Raw genomic sequence first — 27,669 nt, forward strand, 5'->3', positions numbered from 1 at the left:
TTTGTGTCTCAATGAAGGGTTCTTTCATTTTACAGTCACTTTTTCATGAAGATTCTCTCATTACAACATTATTCATTAAGTCCCTGCTCATTATGCAAAACCAAATGTAGGATTGCCTGTTCCCTAGTCAATTCCTAATGTATTGGTGAAAATAAAATATCCTGTACAACTCCAGGAATTCATCACCGCAATATTATTGCTAATGCGGCTTAGCCTTTTTTTATGCAGATTAAAATCATGCAAGATTACAGTATCCCCCTTGTCTAATTTCGTGCTTAATGTCATCACCATTACCTCGCCGCTATTGTTTGGAAGTCCACCGACACTTCCCACTAATATTTTCACTCCTTGTTGCTTCTTAGCTCTACCCAGACAGATTCTGCATCTAAAATTTCTGTGTCAATATCCTTTCTCACTTTTGCACTGACTTCATCTCTCATGATCCACACAATTCCACCTTCTTTATTGTGTAGCCTGTCCTTCCTAAAGATGGAATCATCTTGGATGCTTAGTTCCCAATCTTGTCTCTAATCACAATCATAGTAAACTCAGTTACAACCATCTGCATTATTAACTCATTGACCTTATTGTGGATGCTCCATGCATTCAGATATTCAACTAACACCAAGAGCTAAATTTTAAATGGGTGCTCATCTACTAATTCGCAGCAACTTAGAAAGCAGCAGAATACCCATACGATCTGAGCAACTCCAGAATACGTCACAAAACCGGCAGTGAGGCCGAGTGTTAATATTAAAAGCCTGTTTGTTTCTACAAAACATCAACAGACATTCTGGAAAAGCTCAGCAGGTCTGGCAGCATTTGTGGAGAGAAATCAGAGTTAATGTTTTGGGTCATGTGTTTTGAGAAAGGGTCAGTCAACATGAAACATTAACTCGGAAGTCTCTTCATAGATGCTGCCAGATGCATTGAGCTTTTCCAGCAGTGAGGTTTTTTTTTGCTTTTTGTGTAGGGGGGGAGGGGGAGGTGTGTGTGAGGGGTTATGTGTGCATGCATGTACGTATGTGTATACACAGTATGTCTATGAAGCATCCCAGCATCTGTCTCAAGTGACTGGTAATTCATCAGATTTTACATCAGATTCTCAATGAAACATCAAAACTTGGAGTATGAGTAGGCCATTTGGCCCTTCAAGACTGTTCTGCCATTCAATATATTCATGGACTATCCTTGATTTCAATGCCAAATTCCTGCTTTCTCTCCCAGTCCTTTGGTGGTACTAAAATCTAAAAGTTTATCAACTCTTGAAACCCTTCCTATTCCCATACCCATCCATATGCCTTTTAAATGTTGTAATTGTACCCATCTCCACCACTTCCTTTGGCAACTCCTTCCCCATACCTACCACCCTCTGCACGAAGAAGATCCCGCCAGGTCCCTTTTGCATGCTGTGTAGATTCACCATGGTAAATGCATGGTTAAAGGGATTGGGTAGGGGTCGGGTCTGGATGGGAAGCTCTTTGGAAGTTCGGTGTGGGCTCGATGGGATGAATGGCCTGTTTCCACACCGTAGGGATTCTATGATGCTGCTACAGCATTTTCTGTCAGTCAGTCACCTTTGCAACTTGGCTGGATGTTGAGCAGTACGAGTGCTAATGAGGTGCTGCTATCAAACTCAATAGGATCTCGGTACTCCTATCACATCTGTGCTTGCTCCTTGCATGTGTGCCTCCACCCCACATACAGAAACAGCCAAAGTCTTTATGGAAGAGAGATGCTTCCTAGGTGGTTTAACTTACTTCAGTCCATGACATGTTGACATAGCCACAAAAGAGTTGGGGTTTCCTCTGATTTTTCCATGGTAGTAACAATGTTCACTGCCCTGAAAAACAGGATCAATACCATTTGGGTTAGGACTAACATGGCTCTGCAACAGGCTTGATGCCAGTAAGTGTAAAACTGGAGAGTGACCACTCCAAGACCTCTCTCTCCCACAGCCTGCTTTCTTTAATCCCTGTGCTTTACTCTTGTTGTGACGGAGGAAAAATAATGAACTTTCCCTCGAAGTCAGTACCAGTTGGATGTAGACTGTATTGTAATTCCCTGTTACAACCTGTAGACAGAGATTGGAGTATATTCACAATGAACAGCCATTCTCTCTGAAAGTCAAGGTAAAGTTGCACTGATCTGAACAATTCAGTAGAGGAATGCAGTCAATTAAGCGACATTTTAGGAAAGATTAAATCAACTTGATATACATGTTAACCCACATCAGCTCCAACATCCTGCATCTCTGATCATGGCCTGAAGTTTGGGATGTGTGCAGAGATCAAAACCATGGAATTCTTACTATGTGAAAGGTTTACATTTATACAGCATTTTTCATTACCACAGGACATCCACAAGTGCTTTATAATTTGCACACAGTGAATTTTCATAAAAGTCAACGTGATGATGGCCAAAGGAACAACTCCCCTGCTGTTCTTTACAATGGTTTCATGAGATGGTTTATGGGCACTGGAGAGGGTAAACCAGCCTGTTTAATAAAAGGCAGGAGTAGCACTCCATGGAGTGGAATAGCTTTTGTGCTCCTGAGATGCTGCTTGGCCTGCTGTGTTCATCCAGCTCCACACTGTTATCTTGGATTCTCCAGCATCTGCAGTTCCCATTATCACTCTTATGTCAGCTTTGACAATTGCCTTACATCCTAGAATGGAATGTGAACCGACAGCCTTCTGACCAAGGAGACTGTACTTCCAATGAAGCCATGTCCCTCTTGTATCACTCTAATGCACAATGGTTTGCAGTAACAGTAGACAGCTTTCACAGGTCACAGAATTTTCAGTACATCAATAAGATGTGTATCAATTATAACCCGTCAAAAGAGCTTTATCGTCTGGGTTTTGCTTACAGTTCTAATCCATGATTATGAATTCAGAAAGTGAAATGATCTTGTGATAGATCGTGTGGGCTGCATTTCTCCCAATTCCTTGAAATAAAATTCCTGCATGACTCAGATCACAAGTTCAAGCAGATGGAAAAGTTAGTAATAATTTACTAAGAGAAAATCTATGTACCAAACTTTTAACATCAATACCTGTTCATTATTCACATATAACAGTCCAATTAATTAGTTCATCTTTGGTTGCCTGAAAGTGACTTCGTACTTTTTAAAGTGCTCATTGATTATGATTTTAAATCTGTTTCTCAAAAGTAAGAACTCCTGAAATTATCCACTTTGGTAGGAAATGCACAAAAATGGAATAAGTTCTGAAAAGTGAGAGACTTCAAATAGTGGATCTGAGGGACCTGGTGTCCCTGTTCATTGGTTATAGAGAAGTTAATATGCAGACACAGTAATGAATTAGAAAGCTTTTTCAAAAGAAACTACAAGATTGTCATAAGAGTAAGAAAAAGTATGAATGCTATTGTATCAGGTCTTGGCATAACCATGCATGGAGTACTGTATACAGTTTTGGCCTTATTACCCATGGTTATACTTATCTTAATGCAATGGAGGTTCATCGAATTGATTCCTGCAATGAGGGGATTCTCCTCTGAGGACAGATTGAGTCATCTAGGGCTACTTTTCCTATAATTTAGAAGAATGAGGGGTAATTTTATTGAAACGTACAATTCTTAAGGGGTTTGACAAGGCAGATGCTCACATGGTCTTTCCCTGTCTGAAATGTCAAGAACTAGAGGTCCGGGAGTCACATGTTCAGAATAAAGGGTTTGCCATCCAGAACTGAGATGATGAGAAATTTCCTCACTCAAAGGGTTGTGAATCTTCAAGATGCTTTACTCCAGAAAGTAGTAGAGACTCAGTCAGTTAATAAAGTTATCACTGAGATCACCAGATTTGAAGTATAAGGGTATCTATTAAGTAAGGGTAGGTTGAAGTATTCAGTTAAATGAGAATAGTGTGTGGGAGTCAAGTTAGATCCTGCCTGATACTATGCACTGGTGAAGCAGGTTCAAAGGGCTGAAAGGTCTATTCTCAGGTCTACTTCTTAACATTCATTTCAGTTAAAAATGTTTTAATAGTGTGCAGAACAGAAGGGGAGATTAAACACATTCAAATGTTAAGCATTTTATCATAATAATACAATTTCCAATTAATTCTGAAGGATTCCTGTGCTTAAAACAAACAGCCTGTGCATGTTCGTAGTTTAAATATGTAAAGCTCATTGCCACGTCTAGGCTACTATTAAATTTATCATTGATTATCACACCACTAATATCAGAAAATGTGTGAGCAGACTTTTTGTCAGGTGTGTTTCAATGAGGACATCATGAGAATTGGCAGTCGCAAACAATAATGTCATTCAAACTACATATTCAACATTATCAATAACCAATTTGTAATAGAAGTCATGTTTTAAAGTCAGGAAAACATCTTTCTATAACACAGTTTTGATTACATTTCATACTTTCAACAGTATGATAGTGAAGAATTGGCGTATCCACAGGTTGGGCACTGTCAAATACACTCAAATAAGGGACCAGCCTTGAAACAAACAAAAACAGAAATTTCTGGAGAAAGTCTGCAGGTCTGGCAGCATCTGTGGAGAGAAAAAAAAGTTAAAAGTTTCAGGTCAAGTGTCTTCAGCAATTTCTGTTTTTACTCGTTTCAGATGTCTAGTGACTGCAGTTCTTTGTTTTACAACTGAGATGGACTTTCTTGCTAACATTTAGTGGATACATGATTGAATTGCACTTTGAAAAAAATGACTGACTTGGGAAAAAATGACTTGGTTACTCTTCAATGTTCCGATGCTTAACTTATTCTCCCGTCTGCAAGCAGAAGTTTTTCATGCTGATAGCTCACTGAGGCAGAAATGAAGGGCACAAAATGGAAAAGCCAAAAGGAATCCCAAGCAGGTCATGGCTGCGATTGTCTGAAAGATGGAAATCATTTATTCACATTATTTGTAGCTTTTTTACATTTAAAATAAAGAAAAATTAGAAATCCATAACAACCATTTCAGGGTCCCTTCCCAATTATTGTCTTGGCTACAGCATTCCCTTTACAGGTCTTAACTGGAATGAATGTTTTTAATAGCGTGTACACACTATTATATTTCCTATCCAGGTTTCTAGCAATTGCAATGCCTTCTGTGTCCATGTTTTGTGACTTTTTTAGATAGAAAATAGGTTTATGTGCTAAATTACAATTGGTACTATAAAACAAAAGCTAACAGGCACAAGTGACGAGAAAAACGGACCCGCTCCACTTGCCTGGATGAGGGCATCACCACTGGCACTTGAGGCAGCTTGAAACCATCCAGAATGAAGCAGCCCGTTCAACTAGCATCCCGTCCACCACCATCAACATTTACTCCCTTCACCATCTCTAACAGCGTGGCAGCAGTGTTATACCATCTAGAAGATGCACTGCAAGAATACGTTATGTTTTCTTTCTCAGCATCTTGCAAAGCAGATTCATGGGAACGTCATCACCAGCAATGTTACCCTCCAGGCCACTAACCATCCTAACTTGGAATTATGCTACCATTCCTTCACTTTTGCTGGGCCAAATCCTGGAACTCTCTTCCCAACAGTCCAGCACATGTTCCTCCACCTGTAAAGAATGCAGCAGTTCAAGAAGATAACTCACCACCACCCTCTGCAAGGCAGTTAGAGATGGACAACAGATAAAAAACCAGTGCTTTCACATCTTGCAAGAGAAATGCTTACATCAATAAAGTCTCCGAGAGAACCACTTTTTTGGACCAAAACAGCATAAACCATTGCTTTTTCTTGACGCTGATGAAGCTCATTCATAAAAAATTCTTCTATGTCTCGTTTGAAGCTTCCTCAGCAGCAGCTGTTGCTAGCCTGTGGCTGGTGCATCAAATCCAAGACAAGGTTCGCATCACAGCACTGGTATGTTACATGCCACCAGCAAGCACTTGATTTACTTTCTTTAAAGGCAGGTTAATCTCTGTAATTAACAATTCAAGAGACTAATAACTAAACAAAACGGATGGAACACAGCTGATTAGCGCTCTGAGACAGTAGCTACAGCATTTCACAGCAGAATTAGTTTGGATTAGCTGCCCTGCTTCAGAGAAAGGGATTCCCCTCTCCAATTGCTGTCCTTTAAACAAACAAGAACGACTGCTGCAGAATTCAGAGAGCAAGGAGAAAGAACCTTCCCGATACTCCATTTTGGACCTGTGATTAATGAGATTTAGTTCGTAAGTGAATTTTATTTTCTTTATTCATTCACGGAATGAAGGTGTCCCTGGCTAGGCAGCATTCATTGCCCATCCCTAATTCCCCAGAGGGCAATTAAGAGAACCACATTACTGTCATATGTAGACCAGAGCAGGTAAAGGAGGACAGTTTCTTTCCCTAAAGGACATTAGTGAGTTACAGTCACAACTCATAACCATGAATAACTTATATACTGACCGTAGCATATGCAATTCAATGGAGCATTTGGGACAATGGATTCGCAGCTCTCAGACTCCTGTTGACAGGAGTCTATGTACATCACGATTTTACCTCACAAAAACCGAAAGGACTGCGGATGCTGTAAATCAGGAGCAAAAACAAAGTTGCTGGAAAAGCTCAGCGGGTCTGGTAGCATCTGTAAAGAAAAAAGACAGAGTTAATGATTTGGGTCCGGTTCTGAGGAAGGGCCTTTTGTTGCTAGTTGACGTTCGTACACTCATGGCTAATTTTCTTCCTGTCTGCCACAACAGTACATGAACATCAACTAGCAACAAAAAGACATGACTAATACTCACTCATCTCCATCCAAAGGATAAGGAAAACCACCAGTTCGATTGGGACATCATGAGGATCCTGGGACAGGCCAAGTAGAGACAAACACGGGAATTTCTACTGGCCTCGTTCTCCACTAAGAAGACCATCAACTAACGCATAAAGAGTGAGGCCCTCTAATGTACTCCACTGCAAAGGAAAACCGGAAGTGCGGTAACCCAGCTCAACGGGCACCGGAGTTTAAATAACAGGTGGCATAAACACAACAGCGCTACAATGGACGCTGCACTGATAATATTACCCATGAAATGTGTGCAGAACAATGAACCAGCTCAGCCAGCGAAGCAACCACAACATCTACAGCCCGAGCTACAAATCCATTCAAAAATCTTAATGCTGATCCAAGTTGTGTGAAATCAGAACCTACAGGCTGAGGAGGGTGAGCAAAAACAAAAGATGGCATTAACATTTTTGAAAAAATGTCAATATCTCCTATGACCATACTGAAAAGAGCTGCTGCTGGCATCTAACTGTCCACGTGACAACACGACAGACATGAGCGTCAATGGATGGATCCTTCGGGAATCACTGCTGATAAATCCAGAATTAGCAAAAGTGAAGTCTCATTTCTTTACGCATCAAATAGTCAGTGAAGAATAAGCGAAACAAAATTGATAGCTTTGTATTAGTTTTAATATTATTTAATTTATTTAATCATAATTTTAACATTGCTCCATCTGCCAGTGGGGAATTTGAGGATGAGGTGAGTGATTTCCCACGCAGCAGCAACGCTATGAGGAGGGAAGTAAGTCTGGATCACTCTCAAAGGAAGTTGTCGCTGCCAGGAAATGATGCACAGACTAAAAAGGAGAAAACAAAGCTAATGTTTTGCCGAGTAAAAATTGTTGGTAGTAATGTGTGGAATGAAAAATTTTAAGTATTCTGTCTAAGCAACTGAAATAATCTACCCAACAAGAGGGTTAGTCTAATGAAGCAAAACATTTCCGACAGGCTGTTTACACTGCATGTGGCTTCTGAGCTGGCGTTAAAAATCAAGTGTACTATCTACAGATAAGGAAGCATTAGCATTTATTTTACAGAAATATTCTAATCAACTCCTGCTCTTCAATATTGAGCCAATCATCAATGCTGACACTCATACAAACTTCCTGATCACAACACAGCATTTTATCTGTCTTAGAGATAATGAAAACTGCAGATGCTGGAGAAATGCCTACTTCTTCAACCGGGAACCCAACCCTCCTTCCACTGACCCCTTCACCCGCTTCCAACACAAGTCCTCCTCCTGGACACCACCCCCAGGCCTCCTACCCTCCCTCGACCTCTTCATCTCCAACTGCCGTCGAGACATTAACCGCCTCAACCTCTCCACCCCTCTCACCCACTCCAACCTCTCCCCCGCAGAACGGGCAGCCCTCCGCTCCCTCCGCTCCAACCCCAACCTCACCATCAAACCCGCAGACAAGGGTGGCGCAGTGGTAGTATGGCGTACTGACCTCTACATCGCCGAGGCCAGACGCCAACTCTCCGACACCACCTCCTACCGCCTCCTCGATCATGACCCCACACCCGAGCACCAAACCATCATCTCCAACACCATTCATGACCTCATCACCTCAGGGGACCTCCCACCCACAGCCTCCAACCTCATTGTTCCCCAACCCCGCACGGCCCGTTTCTATCTCCTTCCCAAAATCCACAAACCTGCCTGCCCTGGTCGACCCATCGTCTCAGCCTGCTCCTGCCCCACCGAACTCATCTCCACCTATCTGGACTCCATTTTCTCCCCTTTGGTCCAGGAACTCCCCACCTATGTCCGTGACACCACCCACGCCCTCCACCTCCTCCAGGACTTCCAATTCCCTGGCCCCCAACACCTCATATTCACCATGGACGTCCAGTCCCTGTACACCTGCATTCCGCATGGAGATGGCCTCAAGGCCCTCCGCTTCTTCCTGTCCCGCAGGCCCGACCAGGCCCCCTCCACCGACACTCTCATCCGCCTAGCGGAACTCGTCCTCACACTCAACAACTTCTCTTTTGACTCCTCCCACTTCCTACAGACTAAGGGGGTGGCCATGGGCACCCGCATGGGCCCCAGCTATGCCTGCCTCTTTGTAGGTTACGTGTAACAGTCCATCTTCCGCACCTACACAGGACCCAAACCCCACCTCTTCCTCCGGTACATTGATGACTGTATCGGCACCGCCTCTTGCTCCCCAGAGGAGCTCGAACAGTTCATCCACTTCACCAACACCTTCCACCCCAACCTTCAGTTCACCTGGGCCATCTCCAGCACATCCCTCACCTTCCTGGACCTCTCAGTCTCCATCTCAGGCAACCAGCTTGTAACTGATGTCCATTTCAAGCCCACCGACTCCCACAGCTACCTAAAATACACCTCCTCCCACCCACCCTCCTGCAAAAATTCCATCCCCTATTCCCAATTCCTCCGCCTCCGCCGCATCTGCTCCCACGATAAGACATTCCACTCCCGCACATCCCAGATGTCCAAGTTCTTTAAGGACCGCAACTTCCCCCCCACGGTGATTGAGAACGCCCTTGACCGCGTCTCCCGCATTTCCCGCGACACATCCCTCACACCCCGCCCCCGCCACAACCGCCCCAAGAGGATCCCCCTCGTTCTCACACACCACCCTACCAACCTCCGGATACAACGCATTATCCTCCGACACTTCCGCCATTTACAATCCGACCCCACCACCCAAGACATTTTTCCATCCCCACCCCTGTCTGCTTTCCGGAGAGACCACTCTCTCCGTGACTCCCTTGTTCGCTCCACACTGCCCTCCAACCCCACCACACCCGGCACCTTCCCCTGCAACCGCAGGAAATGCTACACTTGTCCCCACACCTCCTCCCTCACCCCCATCCCAGGCCCCAAGATGACATTCCACATTAAGCAGAGGTTCACCTGCACATCTGCCAATGTGATATACTGCATCCACTGTACCCGGTGCGGCTTTCTCTACATTGGGGAAACCAAGCGGAGGCTTGGGGACCGCTTTGCAGAACACCTCCGCTCAGTTCGCAACAAACAACTGCACCTCCCAGTCGCAAACCATTTCCACTCCCCCTCCCATTCTCTTGATGACATGTCCATCATGGGCCTCCTGCACTGCCACAATGATGCCACCCGAAGGTTGCAGGAACAGCAACTCATATTCCGCCTGGGAACCCTGCAGCCATATGGTATCAATGTGGACTTCACCAGTTTCAAAATCTCCCCTTCCCCCACTGCATCCCTAAACCAGCCCAGTTCATCCCCTCCCCCCACTGCACCACACAACCAGCCCAGCTCTTCCCCCCCACCCACTGCATCCCAAAACCAGTCCAACCTGTCTCTGCCTCCCTAACCGGTTCTTCCTCTCACCCATCCCTTCCTCCCACCCCAAGCCGCACCCCCAGCTACCTACTAACCTCATCCCACCTCCTTGACCTGTCCGTCTTCCCTGGACTGACCTATCCCCTCCCTACCTCCCCACCTACACCCTCTCCACCTATCTTCTTTACTCTCCATCTTCGGTCCGCCTCCCCCTCTCTCCCTATTTATTCCAGTTCCCTCCCCCCATCCCCCTCTCTGATGAAGGGTCCAGGCCCGAAACGTCAGCTTTTGTGCTCCTGAGATGCTGCTTGGCCTGCTGTGTTCATCCAGCCTCACATTTTATTATCTAACAAAGTGTGAAGCTGGATGAACACAGCAGGCCAAGCAGCATCTCAGGAGCACAAAAGCTGATGTTTCGGCCCTAGACCCTTCATCAGAAAAAAAAGTTCTGTCTTGCTTGCTGCCCTGAAAATTAATTACAGATCCACTTAACTTACCGATAAAATTTTGTTTCCCCAGCGTTCTCAAATTATAAATAAAACTCCTGTCAACAGTTCAATTCAACAGTTCCAACTAGTTTAAATTTGACCCACAACTGACCCATTTTTTCATTGGTTGCTTTGACCAAGAACGATTTAACATGTTATTTTCCTATCTGAACATCATCTGTACAAAGTATGGTGCACATGTTCATATGTCTGCACACATGTAGCAAAATATTGCAAACATTTTTCATGCCATCCTCTTCAGGAAATGCTATATTATTTCGGGTTAGCATTCCACAGTCTTTGTGGCTATCGAATGTCTGAAATTATACTGTCAGGGGTTTCACAAATGTGTCTAATTTAGTTTCATTTCCACATACATTCTCTCCTGAAAATGTCATTCAAAACAGGCACTTGGAACCATATAATAACAGACCCACATTCACTATAACTGAAGTCTGCTACCTCAGCAGCAGTTAGGAATTATACACCGAACGTCAGAGTCATGCCTGTTATCATATTGGGCACTATCTAAGAAGATAATGCCAACGATCAGATGACTTCGCCGAGATTCTTCCCCAGCTAGGAACCGCAAACATTTTGGCCAAAGAGGTCCAAAAAGAGCAAAAGTAAGCCATTCAGCTCATCAGGTCTGCTCTGTCACCCAATGAGATCATTTATGGGCGTAACCTGGTGTTATGATAAGGTGTAAAGGAAACAAATTGAAAATGGTGTAAACAAAGAAAATTTCTTTGTTTGTGTTTTGAAGTTGGAAACTGTAGAGAGATTCATAGAGTCCCTACGGTGTGAAAATAAGTCCTTTGGCCCAACAAGTCCACACCAAACGTCACAGCATCACACCCAGACCCCTCCCTCATAACCGATCTAATCCACACATCCCTGAACACTATGGGCATTTTAGCATGGCCAATCCACTTAGCCTGCACATCTTTGGACTGTGGGAGGAAACCAGAGCACCTGGAGGAAACCCATGCAGACACGGGGAGAATGTACAAACTCCACACACTCAGTCACCTGAGGGTGGAACTGAACCCATAACCCAGGTGCTGTGAGGCAGCAATGCTAATCACTGAGCTACAATGCTGCCCCACAGGTGAAGAGATAGTTAGCTGGAGGTTATAATATTCAAGGCACAGGATATTCCAATACCTGTAACCAGCAAGAGCAATCTAATAAGGGCAGAAGTCTCTCAGACTGCCCTGATAGGTCACATAGATCAATTCAAGGGTCAGTAATTTGTTGCCAGTTCTGAAAAAAAGAGCCATACTGGGATCAAGATGTTCACTCTGTTTCTGTCTCCACAGATGCTGTCAACCCTGCTAAGTTACTCCAAATTTGTTTTCATTTCATACTAGAACATCCAGTGAAGCATCAGAGATTCTGGATTCTCCTTCTGAACCTCTTTAACTAACAAATTTTTCCAATCTCCAATGTTTCCCAGCTCTCTGCAAACCGACTGTAATATTTCTCTGAGTTCTGGATGTGAGTTTGCTCACTGAGCTGGAAGGTTAGTTTTCAGATGTTTCATCACCATTCTAGGTAACATCATCAGTGAGCCTCCGACAAAGCTTCGTCAGAGGCTCACTGATGATGTTACCTAGAATGGTGATGAAACGTCTGAAAAAAACTAACCTTCCAGCTCAGCGAGAAAACTCACATCCAGAACCTCAACCTGAGCTACAAATCTTCTCAAAACTCGCTATTCCTCTGAGTTTCTGGTTGGCACAGTGAGATGTGTGATTTCCTTACAGCCACACAGCCAGAGAAGAGAGAGGTACTGCCTACATGCCTGACTCACTGAGGGTCTCAGCGTTAATGTAATGTGGAGTGCAGCCACTTGAACAGTGTAACCAGCCCTACCACACCAACATTTCTAAGCTTTTATACCTATATAACTTCTCATTCTATTTTCCAGCACATTAAATCCCTCCCAGATAGATTTCACCTTCCTTTAAATGATCTTAAATACACAAGTACATAATCTGACTACCATAGTGTGTTCTGGCTTAAACATGGACTCATTTTATTATCCTCATAAAAATCAGGCAATTAATTGGAATCCATAAGTCTGGAAACATGCTATGTGGCCCAGTGCGTCCACAGCAACCCTTTGAACAGCATTCCACCTGGATGCAACCCCCTCCCCTGTCCCTGTAACCCTGCAGTTTCTGTGGCTAATGCACCTAACCTACACATCCCTGGAGACTATGAGCAATTTAGCATGGCCAATGTACCGAACCTGCACATCATTGGACTGTGGGAGGAAATTGGAGTACCAAGAGGGAGCCCACGCGGGCACAGGGAGAACACGCAAACTCCACACAGACAGCCGAAGGATGGAACTGAACCTGGGTCACTGGCACTGTGAGACAGCAGTATTAACCACTGTACCACCATGCTACCCCTAATTAGAAACACAGAAAATTCTGTACTAACCACAGTGACGCAACTTAAATCTACTTTTGAACTTTTAGATGTTGCATTAATGCAAAGTTATAGAGCAAGCATCTTTTTAAACTGCAACTTTTTTCAAATAAACAAACATCTTGGTAGAGATGCAAAATCGCACTTAAGATCAATTTCATTTCTAGAATCCTCGTCAACATTCATGTTTAGTATTGCATATGTAGTGCACTTAAATTTGTTATAACTCAGGCACTCCTGGACAGAAACAGTCCTGGAACTGTCTTTCTTATGCTTCCAAAAAATGTTGTCCTAAATACTATTGTTTGGATGAAAAAAAATAGGCAGCACCATGTGCCTTGATAATGTATTGTGCATCTGCAGTCTTTCAACAAAGTCACCTAGAAATGTCTAAAATTCTAAACATTTGTTTATTGCAGAACTATTCAAAGAATAAGGACTAACTGAATAAGACTGATGCACGGAGATCAAAATCAAGGATTGTAAATGCTGGAAATCTGAGCTAAAATCAGATACTGCAGGAGGAACTTGCAGGTCTAGCAGCAGCTGAGTGGAGAAAGCAGAAGCAACAATCTGGGTCCAGTGACCTTTAGCAGAAAGGACCTGGGCATTTATTGATTGTTTTTCACCATTGATTTAAAAAGCTCAAGCCATCAAATATGTAATTAATCTGTTTCTAAAGTACATTCACCCCCCGCCCCGCCAGAAAACCATTGTTTCACTAGCCATTGTGTATTGATTAATACACAGTCATTCAATCACCCTAAATCTCTGTCTCTCATGAACTCAGCTTAAAGTTCAAGCATTTTCAAGACTTGAGAATTGCTCCCATTATAAGTGAGACTAGTCTTCACTTTTAGACAGAAGTAAAAACTGCTCTTCTGCTAAATGATCCCTCTCTCATCCAGAACTTCCATCTTTCACAATTACACGACACCTACATGACATCCGAAACGTCTGGCAATACTTCATTTCTCCATTTAAAGGGTGCGATATCTATCCCCGTGGTCCCAATGTGCTGTCAACTCAGAAGTTGAGAGTTAAGACCTTGTTGTGACAAACTACGATCTTGAATTTTAAGAATCAGAAAAAATAACAATAAAGAAACTATTGCAACACCAAAAGGGATGATGGGGTTCAGAGCTGAAAGGCAGAAGCTGCAGTCAAATTACAGAAAGATGCAAGATATGCAGAATAATTAGTAATAATGGGGAACTTCAACTAGTGGCAGTGTAAGTGGCAAGGAGGGGAAGGAATAAATGACAGTCATGTGTACAAGAGAGCAGTCCTGGCAATTTGTTTCCAGCATAATGAAGATAGATACATTTTTGGATTTAGTTATGTGCAATGAAGTGAGACAAATGGAGTAAGTTGCAATTAAGAGGGCATTTGGGGAACAATGATCACTATATCATTTCAAACAGACATGGAAAAGGTCACCTATGATCAAGTACATACTAATCCTAACTAATACCTTAAACTTAGTAAACAAGGAGGCTATCCCATGGCTTCGGAAATTTACATTCAGTAAATAGAATAGTAATTTACCATTATGTGCATTTTTATGAAAAAAGTGATAAGTTTTATAAGTCACCTTTCCACGGCCCTTTAATTCATGACCAAAGTCATAAATAAGGAGAAATAAAATGTAAAAGTTCATCACTGTTCAATTATTGGCTCCTGGGTTCGGGGCAAGTTGGGAAACTGAGCTAAAACTGCCACACGGACCTGCGCCGTGCCGGGACTGGACCTCAACAAAAACCTGGAGCTGCCTCCGAAGCCAGGAGAATACCTCCATGTCAAGGTTTAGACCTTTATGTCGGGCTGTTGGGATACACAGAAGTTGCCAAAGACGACCTCCACGGTGGGACAAAACTGCCACACCAGACTGATACGCTGCCACACCGAGAGACCGCCACACCAGGCGCCAGGCCGACACTGTCACTCCAGGCCGCTGGAAGCCACCTCGTCGCTGGGCCTGGGCTGGATGAAGATGCTTTCTGCTAAAGTCATTAAAAGAAGCAACATACCGTAATAAATGGAAACATTAAAAAAGATTGTAGGAAGAAAAACAACGCGAAGCAGGCGGAGTAGACTTAGGAGCATGCACATTGTGCTGCTTCTCCGATTTGGTTTGGGGTCTTTTTCACAATGCTACAAAATGATGATCAGAGAAACAATTGGTTCACTAATGTCCTTCAGGATCCCACCTGATTGGCCTCTATGTGTCGCCACACTCCTACGCCTTGATGTAGGAGTCTTTGTAAGAACTAGATAGCATGCAATAAGCACTGAATCTGCAGTGATAATGGGAACTGCAGATGCTGGAGAATCCAAGATAATAAAATGTGAGGCTGGATGAACACAGCAGGCCCAGCAGCATCTCAGGAGCACAAAAGCTGACGTTTCGGGCCTACACCCTTCATCAGAGAGGGGGATAGGGTGAGGGTTCTGGAATAAATAGGGAGAGAGGGGGAGGTGGACCGAAGATGGAGAGAAAAGAAGATAGGTGGAGAGGAGAGTATAGGTGGGGAGGTAGGGAGGGGCTAGGTCAGTCCAGGGAAGACGGACAGGTCAAGGAGGTGGGATGAGGTTAGTAGGTAGGAGATGGAGGTGCGGCTTGGGGTGGGAGGAAGGGATGGGTGAGAGGAAGAACAGGTTAGGGAGGCAGAGACAGGTTGGACTTGTTTTGGGATGCAGTGGGTGGAGGGGAAGAGCTGGGCTGGTTTTGGGATGAAGCTGGTGAAGTCCACATTGATACCATTGGGCTGCAGGGTTCCCAAGCGGAAAGGAACCCTGCAGCCCAATGGTCGATGGTTCGATGTCATCTTCCATATCCTCACTGCTGAATTAGCTGATTCGCTACATTTGCCTTCAACATAGTATTTTCCAGAAACAAAAATTGGAATTGCTGGAAAAGCTCAACAGATCTGGCAGCATTTGTGGAGAGAAAACAAAGTCAACATTTCGCATCAAGAGACTCTCCCCCAGTTCAGATTTACAGCATCCACAGTTCTTTCAGTTTTTATATAGTATTTTCCAGGTTAGGAAAATTACAACAGTAATTTACAGGGGTATTTCACCTGGAAAATGCCCAGAACTATTGTACAGGATGGACACTGATCAAACAGTTGGGGAAAATGAAGCAAGGTAGCTGAGAGGATCATCAGAGAGAGTAACCTTCTGGAGATACAATGAAGATTTCTTATTGTAATAACAAAGTGTGGAACTGGATGAACACAGCAGGCCAAGCAGCATCTTAGGAGCACAAAAGTTGACATTTTGGGCCTAGACCCTTCTTCAGAAAATGGGGATGAGGAGAGGATTCTGAAATAAATAGGGAGAGGGGGGAGGCCGACCGAAGATGGATAAAAGGAGAAGATAGGTGGAGAGGAGCGTATAGCTGGGGAGGTAGGGAGGGGATAGGTCAGTCTGGGGAGGACGGACAGGTCAAGGGGGCGGGCTGAGGTTAGTAGGTCGGGAATGGAGGTGCGGCTTGGGGTGGGAGGAGGGGATAGGTGAGAGGAAGGACAGGTTAGGCAGGCGGGGACAAGCTGGGCTGGTTTTGGGATGCAGTAGCGGGCTGGCAGATTTTGAAGCTTGTGAAATCCACATTGATACCATTGGCCTGCAGGGTTCCCAAGCAGAATATGAGCTGCTGGTCCTGCAACCTTCGGGTGGCATCATTATGGCACTGCAGGTGGCCCAGGATGAACATGTCATCTTAGGAATATGAGGGGGAGTTAAAATGGTTCACGACTGGAAGGTGCAGTTGTTTATTTGTTTCAGTACCCACTACGCATCCCCCTTTTGGTCTAGGCCCAAAACGTCAGCTTTTGTGCTCTGAAGATGCTGCTTGGACTGCTGTGTTCATCCAGCTCCACACTTTGTTATCTCGGATTCTCCAGCATTTGCAGTTCCCATTATCTCAGAACACAGTTTCTTACTGTAATCTTTTATTTTTGCAACTGGCTATCCAAGCTTGTAAAATAAAATTGTGTATGTTTAGCAACTATTGCAATACAGTATGTACTGGTATTCTACATTATTTTAATCACAAACGGCATATACAGGTATTTAAGTAAATAGGTCATTTAGACTAAAAATATTTATAAGCTGTTTCATAAAGAACGATAGATAACAAGGTGTAGAACTGGATGAACACAGCAGGGCGAGCTGCATCGGAGGAGCAGGGAGGCTGACATTTCGGGCCTCATCAGCCTTCCTGCTCCTCTGATGTTGCTTGGCCTGCTGTGTTCATCCAGCTCTACACCTTGTCATCTCAGATTCTTCAGCATCTGCTGTTCCTACTATCTCAAAGAATGATAAGCAGGTTTCAATAGATTCTGATTCCCAGTAATGATTCTTGATTGATCTGATATCAAGACAAAATGATGCAGTTGCTCCTTTTGTTAATTTTTGTTCACATTAATTAGTAACATTGGCTGATCCCCAATTGTCCTTGAGAATGTGAGCTGCCATGTTGAACTGCTGCAGTCCATGTGTTAGGGAGCTCCAGGATTTTCCCAGTAACAGTGAATGAACAGCGATACAGTTTCAACTCAGGGTCGTGCACAACTTCTATTTTATTCATTCACAGCATGAGGGCATTGCTGGATAGGCCGGCATTTATTGCCCATGCCAGAGGGCAGTTAAAAGTCATGCGGAGGAAATGGCCTGGTGGAATTATCACTGGACTGTTAATCCAGAGACCCAGATAACATTTGAAGGACCCGGGTTTGAATCCTGTCACAGCAGATGGTGAAATTTGCATTGAATAAAATATCTGGAATTAAGAAACTATTGATAACTGAACCAACTGTTGGAAAAATATCTGGTTCACTAATGTTTTTCAGGGAACAAAACTGCCAACCTTACCTGGTTTGGCCTATATGTGATTCCAGATCCCACAGCAATGTGGTTGACTCTGAACTGCCCTCTTTGCAATTAGAGATAGGCAATAAATACTACAAAGATAGTAGAAACTGCCGATGCTGGAGGATACGAGATAACAAGGTGTAGAGCTGGAACGTCACAGCTGAGCAAGCAGCAGAGGAGCAGAAAAAGCTGATGTTTTGGGTCGAGACCATTCTTCAGGGAAAAAAAAATGCTACAATGGGACCAGGTAAAGACTTACCTAAAAGACATTAGTGAACTAGTTGGGTTATTCCTGACAATCAATAATGTATTCAACGGTCATCTTTAGATGTTGCTAGCTACATTTTAGTGTTGTCTTTATTGAAAAAAGGGTCCTGTTTCTTTAACCAAATGTGTTCAGTTTTTTTTTTAAGATTAAAGTGTATCGTATTTTGAGAGTTTTCCTTGGTGTAAATAACTGAGATCTCAACAAGAGAGTCATGCATTCCCTTTCAGCTCCTTGGTGATTTGTGGGAATGCTAATTACAGATTTGGAATAATTTAAATTATTTTATTAATAGTTGTTACCGCATCCCACTTTAAAAATATCACAAAATTCACAAAAGTAAACTACAGTGTATTGGGAGTTCTTGCAGTTCTCTAATGAAAACTGTCACAACTAACAGTAGTGGGCTACATGGAGGAGTGCTCATAATTTGTTTTTGGTACAAATTCAGAAGCAGGGCATTCTACGGTGACAACTCACATCCATCTCCCTCACGCCGTTTGTTTACCAACACTAAAATGTAGCTAGCAACATCGTGAGATCAGAACTCACCAGAAAATAAAACTTTTTTTAAATTCATTCACAGGATGAGGACATCGCTAGCTAGGCCAGCATCTACTGCCCATCCCTAATTGCCCAGGGGGCAGTTAAGAGTCAACCATATTGCTGTGGGTTTGGAGTCACATGTAGGCCAGACCAGGCAAGGATGGTAGTTTCCTTCCCTAAAGAGAACCAGACAGGATTTTCATGGCAAACAGCAATGGTTTCATGATTATCAATGAACTCTTATTTCCAGATTAGCATTGTATTCAAATTCTACCATCTGCCATGGTGGGATTCACTGGAAAGACGGAGACTGAGAGGAAACCTAATAGAGGTCTACAAAATTATGAGAGGCACAGATAGGGTGAATGGTCAAGAGGCTTTTCCCCAGGCATGAAGTTTCAATTACAAGGGGTCACACATTCAAGGTTGGAGGGGGAAAGTTTAAACGAGATGTGCAAGGGACGTTTTTCATGCAGAGAGTGGTAGGAGCCTGGAACGCAGTGCCGGGGTGTTGGTGGAAGCGGGCACATTAGTGATGTTTAAGAGGCATCTGGATGGTGACATGAATAGGGAGGAAACAGAGGCATATGAACGAAATATGGGCAGAAGGTTTTGTTTAGTTTAGTCAGGGCATGTGATTGGCACAGGCTTGGTGGGTTGGAAGGGTCTGTTCCTGTGCTGTATTTCTCTTTGGTTCTTTTGATTCAAACCCAAGTCCACAGAACATTACTCGAGTTTCTGAACTAATATTCTAGCAGTAGTACCACCGAGTCATCACGTTCTGAACTGGAATTGATGTGATTAGATAGAGTGGACTGAATGGGAGCAAACCATTCAGGATCAGAAGAGCCAGTAAGAAACCAAAGCGATTGGAATCCTCCCCTCACTTGATTATCTTACTTACATTAGAAGAACTTTCTTTAATGAATGTCACAGGGAAGACAGATATAAATGAGCAGAATATACACACGTTACAGATGCTACATTTAAAAAGCTTGAACTTCTGACAGGAAGTCAAAAGTTTGTCACAATCTGATCTACAGGCTCAATTCAATCGACAAAGAGCATGAAGCAATTAACCTCCAATCTGGATAGGATTCTATGCACCAGGTTTAATTTCATTTTTGGATTAGCAACACACAATAGAGTGAAGAATGAGAAAAACCCATCCGAGTCATCAAAACTCACTCTTTTAATAGTCCAGCTGTTGTCGTACCATAACACTGCCCTCTGAATGTATCTAATCACTTGCCTGTACTGCTCAGGGTGATCAGATTACAAACATTAAGGAAGAGAATGCTTTATTTTTATAGTACCACTCACATCCTAAGGAGATTTCATACTGTTTCACAATCAGCCCTTTTCCTTTCCCCGAAGACAGTAATTACTGTAATTATGCAAGTGAAATTTTTGCCCAGCACAGTTTTTCTTAATATCAGTTTCAAATTAAGCATCAGAAATTTAAATTAATTTATGATCCTGCTGTCCCAGATTACACTGAAGTAATATTCCATAATTACCATCTGTACTGGTTAATATTTTACATTCCCTAGCATGGTTTCCTCTAATTACTTTCATTCTGGATATGCAGCTTGATTTTCTCTCTTATGAAGACTTGACAGAAATGCTGTTTCATCTTTATAATACTTTATTCTGTAGAAAATGCCTTCAAGACTACATTGTAAAATATTGTATTTTCACCAAGAATAACCATCAATACCCTCTGTCTGCTCATGCAATCTAACCCATACTGATTTGCAGTGATCCATAGCTGGATCTTTACAGGAACAGACTAAAACGTTGTTTGGGGTGGAAATGTAAGCTATCCCCTGTAAGTGAGGGCTTTTCAGTGTGTAATGATGAGGGTCCAGTCCTTTCCTCCATTATCTGGCATGCACGCAGGCAGGATTGAGAAATGCAGGGATTTTTAGTGTGCTGGAGGAGATTACTGTAATGGAGAAGGGCTACAGTTCATTTAAATGTACCTTAATCACCCTCAGCTGCGAACCGCAAACAGGGAATTTTGCCTGCAATATCTGATTTCATAAATTATTTCAATTTTCATTCAAGTTTTAATCAATCTAGAGGATGACAAAACCACAATAATAAAACCACAAAGAACCCTGAAGAACTGGTCAGTGGGTACCTATACAATCTGCTTTCTTTTTGATCATTATCTGAATATCCAGTTCTCCTTTGTCAAAGAGAAACACAAGAGGTTACCAGAAAAACATTTGATTTGAACATAGAGAGGAAGAAGGGTCTCGACCCAAAATGTCAAACTTTCCTGCTCGGCCTGCTGCGTTCATCCAGCTTCACACCGTGTTATCTCAGATTCTCCAGCATCAGCAGTTCCTACTATCTCTGATTTGGACAAAGGTTTGTTTGAATTTCTGAGGAAAATTGCAATTCTCATCCTCCTTGCTGCTCTCCCACATATTCACTCAAATCTTTAAAAACTGCATTCTCTTGTATCTCAAAGATATATAACAGTGTGGCCTTTGAACCTCCTAACTTCCTGTCAATAAATACAAAAGGCTCTCCTGAACATATGCCCAAAATTGACAATCAGCTGCATAAGGCAATAATGAACCATTGAAACTGCATTGTAATCAGTTAGCAATATTTAAAATGCAGCGGTTGTTGCGTATTGATTGTAAACTACGACGATGAATAATTCATTCTCCTCTGCTCCGAGATAATTTAAACATCGAGTACACTGTGACGTATATACTGGATTTAACCATAAATGTTCCCGAGAGGAAAGGCATAATGGTCCTATTTTTCTTTCTTCACGGGATGTTGAGATCACCAGTTAATTCAACATTTATTGCTCTTGCCTAATTGCTCTCGAGCAAGTGGTGGTGAATCGCTGCAGGCTGTGCAGTGTAGGTAGTATTCGGAAGGAGGACTCTAATGATGGCAGTTTAGTTCCAAATCAGGTTAGGCATAACTTGGAGTGGAACTTGAAGGAGGTGCTGTTTGTATCTGTCTGTGGTGCTTATCCTCCTGGTGTTAAACGTCACACGAGTCAAAGAACTCTTAGCAAGTTACAGCACTGCATCTTGTAGATGGCACATTTTGTTGCCACTGTATGTCAGTGGTGGACGGAGTAAATGTGGAACCTGGTGTCCAGGTTGCATATCACACGTCCCGTTTTGTCCTGAATGGTGTCAGACTTGGAGCAGCACTCATCCAGGCAGTGTGACAGGCCTGCTGAGCTTTTCCAGCAAATTCTATTTTCGTTCCTTCTGGTTGACACTATTAAACTACTGACAGTTTCATTGAAAACACCAACTAGAGGAAAGGTTGGAGCACAGATTAACACGCACGTAGACAGCAGCAATTCTTCCTAAATAGGGTTTATGTAACCATTTTTAATATAGAAAATAAAATTACAGAAGTTATTCACCTTTCACAAATATGAGATCAACTGTACCTCTTCTGACTCAGTAATCCTCTATTGCAGTCATGTTCATTCAAATCACTAATTCTGTACAAAAACCTGCAGCTACAACAGACTTTATGATCAGCAAATTCAAACTGCCATTAGGCTTATTACATAATGCGTTCTTTGCGGAAACATTGGATTCGGTGTTGTAACACTCCATCAGTGACTGTTTGCTGTTTTTCTGAACTGCAAGTAACATCTTTAAAATTAATATGAGGACCAAAGATGAACTTGAATGATGAAATGAAATATTCTAAAACATGGTTGAATAGATAGACCGCTCTGTTCAAAATGAGACATTTGCCCCATTTGCCAGTGGTAGAATCAAAATCAAAGAGTTGGTGAAAATGTTGACCTCTGTAGCAATAATGTCCTTTTCAATCTACAATGGGAAGGTCTGAACACCTACCTGAAGCATTATATTACATCTCCTGTAATTGTAGCCAGACCCCAGGCAGGAAATCACAAAGTCAGTTCTCACTCCAATTACTGGAGTACATGCTGTTTCTCCAATCACTGACATCCCAATCTACATCCAGGACCTGCTAGCCTCTTCCTAAAATCTTGGACCTCACTCACAATACACCAACGGTGCTCTCCATCCCACTCCCCTCACTGCTCCATTCACCATGGGATTGCTTCCCCTCACTACTCTCTTCACTGATTCCTCCACTCATTACCACTCCCTTTGCTGATGACACACTTCTTCCCCAGGCCCCTCACCGCAACAGAGTCTATGGCGAGGAGTGCAAATGGGTGGGAGAAAGTGGTGGAGGACTGTTCAGGGAGCAGGAGATGAACAGCATTGGAGGGAGTTGGTGGATAGGAGATGGGGAGGGGATGATCCAATGGCAAAGGGAGCAGCAAGAGGCTATGGCAAAATGCAGGGGAGCAATAAATGAAGCAGCAAGGCACTGCAGTGGATGGGATGCAGAGAGGTATAATGCAGTGGTTCAAAGCAGCAAATGGCTGAACAGAGTAAAGGTTGGTGCAAGGCAGCAGTGGGAGGGGTGGCAAGGGACCAGCATGAGAAACTATCAGCAGTTGGCTGGAGTGTGAGGAGAGATCCAGAACATTGTTGAGCTATCACCTTTTATTTCCCTTTTCAGTCTTTGGGCTGCCTGTAATACAAACATACAGAGGATGTTTCTGGCAGTGACATCGCAGATGTGGACTGTATCTACACAAAGTGCTCCCTGACGTTACACATCAGAAGAACCCAGAATCTTGAATGTACAGTGCTGAAACACTCTCCACAGATACTACCAGACCTGCTGTGTCTCTTGATAGCCATCTTGTCCAGCTCAAACACAATTTTGAAGCCTCTGTCAGGTCACCTCCAGGTCTCTTTGTATCTCAAGGGAAAAAAGAAAATGAAGCAAGTGAAGCTCCCACCATAAATTTACATATAAATATTATTTAGACCTCATGCCATCTTCATCTCTGTCAGGCAGATGTTGAACAGCTCCTGCTAACAACCATGGTCCGTACAAATCAGAGTAGGTTGTTGAAGTTGAGGGGCACTCAGCTGCTGTCAGATAAAACTAATTGCATTTTTGGAGGCACCTTTCTGGGCATCACTTGGGGTTTTCTGCCTCAATGTCTCAGAAACCTTTTGTAGTTGCTGCAGAAGGTTCAGGTCTCATGTTACCTGCTGCTCTTACCTATTTCTTTCTATTGTGAACTGTTCACACACTATTTTGTATTTACACTGTCAACATTAGCTTATCATTGTTATATTTCACTTATAAAATATAAGCCAATAATATCTTTGTCTTACCAAAGTCTGTGTAGTCTTTCCTTCATCCCTGAAATGCCTTTCAATGTAATGCGCTGATAGCAAATCACTGATAAAGACAAGGGAACAAAAGAATGGAAATGTGAGTACACAAACAGACTTGCTATTCTACAGGGGTTAGATCTCAATTTATCAGGTAGTATACTTCAGGATATTGAGCATCATAAAAGATAACAAAGGTATTCGCAGTAAAATTACAGTTCCTCTTTTGCAGTGTCAAACTACACCTTAATGCAGGGATTCCACTGTCATTAACTTGCCAAATGGCAGTTTTATTAATTACACTTAACATGAAAAATTGCTTTCTGACCTTGATCGCAGCTTGTCCTTGATCAGTTTATACTCCTGCCCTTTCGTTCTGCCATTGCTTCTAATAACGCTATTGATAAACTTCTCTAATTCCACTTTGTATTTTTCTAGATTTGTCTCTTGTTTCATTATGTGTTACAATGAAATCACCTTTCATTCTTCTAAATCCTAGGGAACTACTCAATCTTCCCTCAGGGGACAATTCCATTACCTTAGGAACCAATTCAATGGATCTTTGTTGTACTTTCTTTGGGAAGCAGATACAACTTGTACACATTGTAGTCTAGGCATGATCTCACAAAGGCTCAATATTATTGAGGTAATATTTATTTATTATAAAGGACTATATATAATTTTCCTTCTTAATTGCATGCTGTAGCTCCATAAACAGCTTTGCGATTTGTGGACCCAGATTCCTGTGAACATTAATGTTCCTCTCACCATTTGAAAAATATTCTGCATTTGAATTTGCCTATTCAAAGTGGATAATGTTACAATTCCCCACAGTACATTGCATTTAACATGCTCTCTCACACTCGCTTAACATATCTATACTGTGTTCCAGCCTTTTGTATCCTCCTCATAGATTACTTTTCCACCTAGCTTTATATTACTGGGAAACTCCGATGCATCATGCTTGATCCCCTCATCTAAATAACTGATATTTAGAAAATGGCTGAGGCACAAACATTGATCCTTGTAGCATACTGACTACAGCCTACCGAAAATGACCTGTTCATTCTTATTTTGTCTGTTTTCTGTCCTTTAAATTAATACTCAGTCACGCCCTCAAATTACCTTCAATTTCATGAGTCCTCATTTTGTTTAACAGTTTCATGTGGCTCATTTTCAAACGTTTTTTGAAAATCCAAATCTACCTCCATTGGTTTCCCCTCATCCAACCTATCGGACACATCTTCAAAAATACTTCAGGAGATAGCCAAACATAATCTCCTTTTCTGAATCTGTGCTAACTCTTCTTAGTCATATTATGATTTTCTATGAATCCTGTTACCACCTTCTTAATAAGTCCTTACATGTTCACTTTAGCTAATGTCACGTGAACAGGCTATCTAACTTGGTGGCGCTACTGGTTATTTGACAGCAGCTCTAAGAAGTGGCACCTTCTCCTCAGTAGGGTGGAAGTTTTGCCTAAAATCAATTAACAGCCATTAAATGGTTGCAATTAGCCAAGCAGAAATGGGCCCAGCCCTGATTTTGAAGTTCAATGGACTCCAGCTGCAATGCAGGATTCCGTTCTCTGCCTCGGAAGGAAGTATATTTACTTGCACTAATTTCTTCATTTAATACATACCTATTGAAGCATTTACAATCTGTTTTGTCTCATCCTAGTCCACTAGCATATTCACTATTCTTTTTCCTTCTTTTATCCAGAAACAATAGACCAATGTCAAACACCAGAGTGCTACAATTGAGCATATGGAATATATCAAGATTACAGGGAATACTCATCCCAAACCGATCATGTCCATTGGATCCGGAAGCTTCTGAATGCACAATCAAGGAGACTTAGTAAACTTTATCAACTAAAGGCTTTTGATGTATTTTGGCATGAGAGATTGATTTTTTTTTGGCAATCTCATTGTGTGAAATGAAATTGGAACATGGTTGACAAATTGGCGATGGAAATGTATACACATGGAGGTTTCAAATAGGGTTGCCTTCCAGTTGGTCTTGTTCACTAAAGGGCTTCCTCAGATTCAGTGTTAGATTACAATAGACAATAGACAATAGGTGCAGGAGGCCCTTCAAGCCAGCACCACCATTCATTATGATCATGGCTGATCATCCATGATCAGTATCCTGTTCCTGCCTTATCCCCATAACCCTTGATTCCACTATCTTTAAGAGATCTATCTATCTCTTTCTTGAAACTATCCAGAGACTTGGCCTCCACTGCCTTCTGGGGCAGAGCATTCCGTATATCCACCACTCTCTGGGTGAAGAAGTTTCTCCTCAACTCTGTTCTAAATGGCCTACCTCTTATTTTTAAACTGTGTCCTCTGGTTCTGGACTCCCTCCATCAACGGAAACATACTTCCTGCCTCCAGATTATCCAATCCCTTAATAATCTTATACGTTTCAATCAGATCCCCTCTATCCTCCTAAACCCAAGTGTATACAAGCCCAGTCGCTCCAATCTTTCAACATATGATAGTCCCGCCATTCCGCGAATTGACTTCGTGAACCTACACTGCACTTCCTCAATAGCCAGAATGTCCTTCCTCAAATTTGGAGACCAAAACTGCACACAGTACTCCAGGTGCGGTCTCACCAGGGCCCTGTATAGCTGCAGAAGGACCTCTTTGCTCCTATACTCAATTCCTCTTGTTATGAAGGCCAGCATTCCATTAGCTTTCTTCACTGCCTGCTGTACCTGCATGTTTGCTTTCATTGACTGATGTACAAGAACACTCAGATCTCGTTGAACTTTCCCTTTACCTAACTTGACTCCATTTAGATAGTCATCTGCCTTCCTGTTCTTGCCACCAAAGTGAATAACCAAACATTAATCCACATTAAACTGCATCTGCCATGCATCCGTCCACTCACCTAGCCTGTCCAAGTCACCCTGTATTCTCATAACATCTTCCTCACATTTCACACTGCCATCCAACTTTGTGTCATCAGCAAATTTGCTAATATTACTTTTAATGCCTTCATCTATATCATTAATGTATATTGTAAATAGCTGCGGTCCCAGCACCGAACCTTGTGGAACGCCACTGGTCACTGCCTGCCATTCCGAAAGGGACCCGTTTATCACTAGATTTAGATTCCTACCTTCTTTCTCATTTTCAATTAATCCTTGGCACTTGACTGTGAATAGTAAAGTCAACATTTTTTTAAATCACTTGTTCCTAACTGTCCTTGCTCAGTACTGATGGGGGAGGTGCCAGCGACACACTAATCAAGGTTATAGATGACACCAGATGGTATGGCCACTTTCAAGTTAATGATAATGGTCCTATGGTCAATTGCTCATCAGGAGTTGAGATGAGTGTGATAGATCATCGACAAACAGAGATACATTGGAGAGATGGGCTCAAGGCTGGCACGTGGACTTCAATACAGGCAGGTGATTAGTCATACATGTAAGTGCAGAGAATATGTCATGTCTGGTTAAAATGTGCTGGAGTGCTTTCAAAGTGGGTCAGATTTACTTGGAAAGACGAATACCTGATCACAGTGTAAGGGGAAAAAGTCAGAAGTCACACAACACCAGGTTACAGTCCAACAGGTTTATTTGAAATCACAAGCTTTTACAGCGCTGCTCCTTTGTCAGGTGGGATGGTGTCAGATGGACCTGGTGCCGCGTAACTTCTGATTTTGTTCATTGCAGTCCAGCACTAGCACCTCCACATCATAGTGTACAGGAAATTATGTCCTACCTCAAAGTATACATAC

General features: G+C 42.7%; 1 protein-coding gene across 3 annotated transcripts in view; it reads right to left on the reverse strand.

The window, feature by feature from the left end:
- adam11 (ADAM metallopeptidase domain 11) overlaps positions 1-27,669 on the reverse strand; it is a 154,309-nt gene that overhangs the window by 102,995 nt on the left and 23,645 nt on the right. For all 3 annotated transcript variants that reach the window (XR_007250449.2, XM_048560902.2, XM_048560900.2), the window contains 2 exons: positions 23,914-23,980; positions 1,761-1,843 (listed from right to left, as the gene is read on the reverse strand). Coding sequence is in view for 2 of the 3 variants with exons in the window: in XM_048560902.2 (XP_048416859.2) it covers positions 1,761-1,843; positions 23,914-23,980 (150 nt within the window). In the remaining variant the exon portion in view is untranslated. The remainder of the gene's footprint in view (positions 1-1,760; positions 1,844-23,913; positions 23,981-27,669) is intronic.

Source organism: Stegostoma tigrinum, chromosome 31 (assembly GCF_030684315.1).
Source record: "Stegostoma tigrinum isolate sSteTig4 chromosome 31, sSteTig4.hap1, whole genome shotgun sequence".
In the NCBI taxonomy this organism is placed as follows: domain Eukaryota; kingdom Metazoa; phylum Chordata; class Chondrichthyes; order Orectolobiformes; family Stegostomatidae; genus Stegostoma; species Stegostoma tigrinum.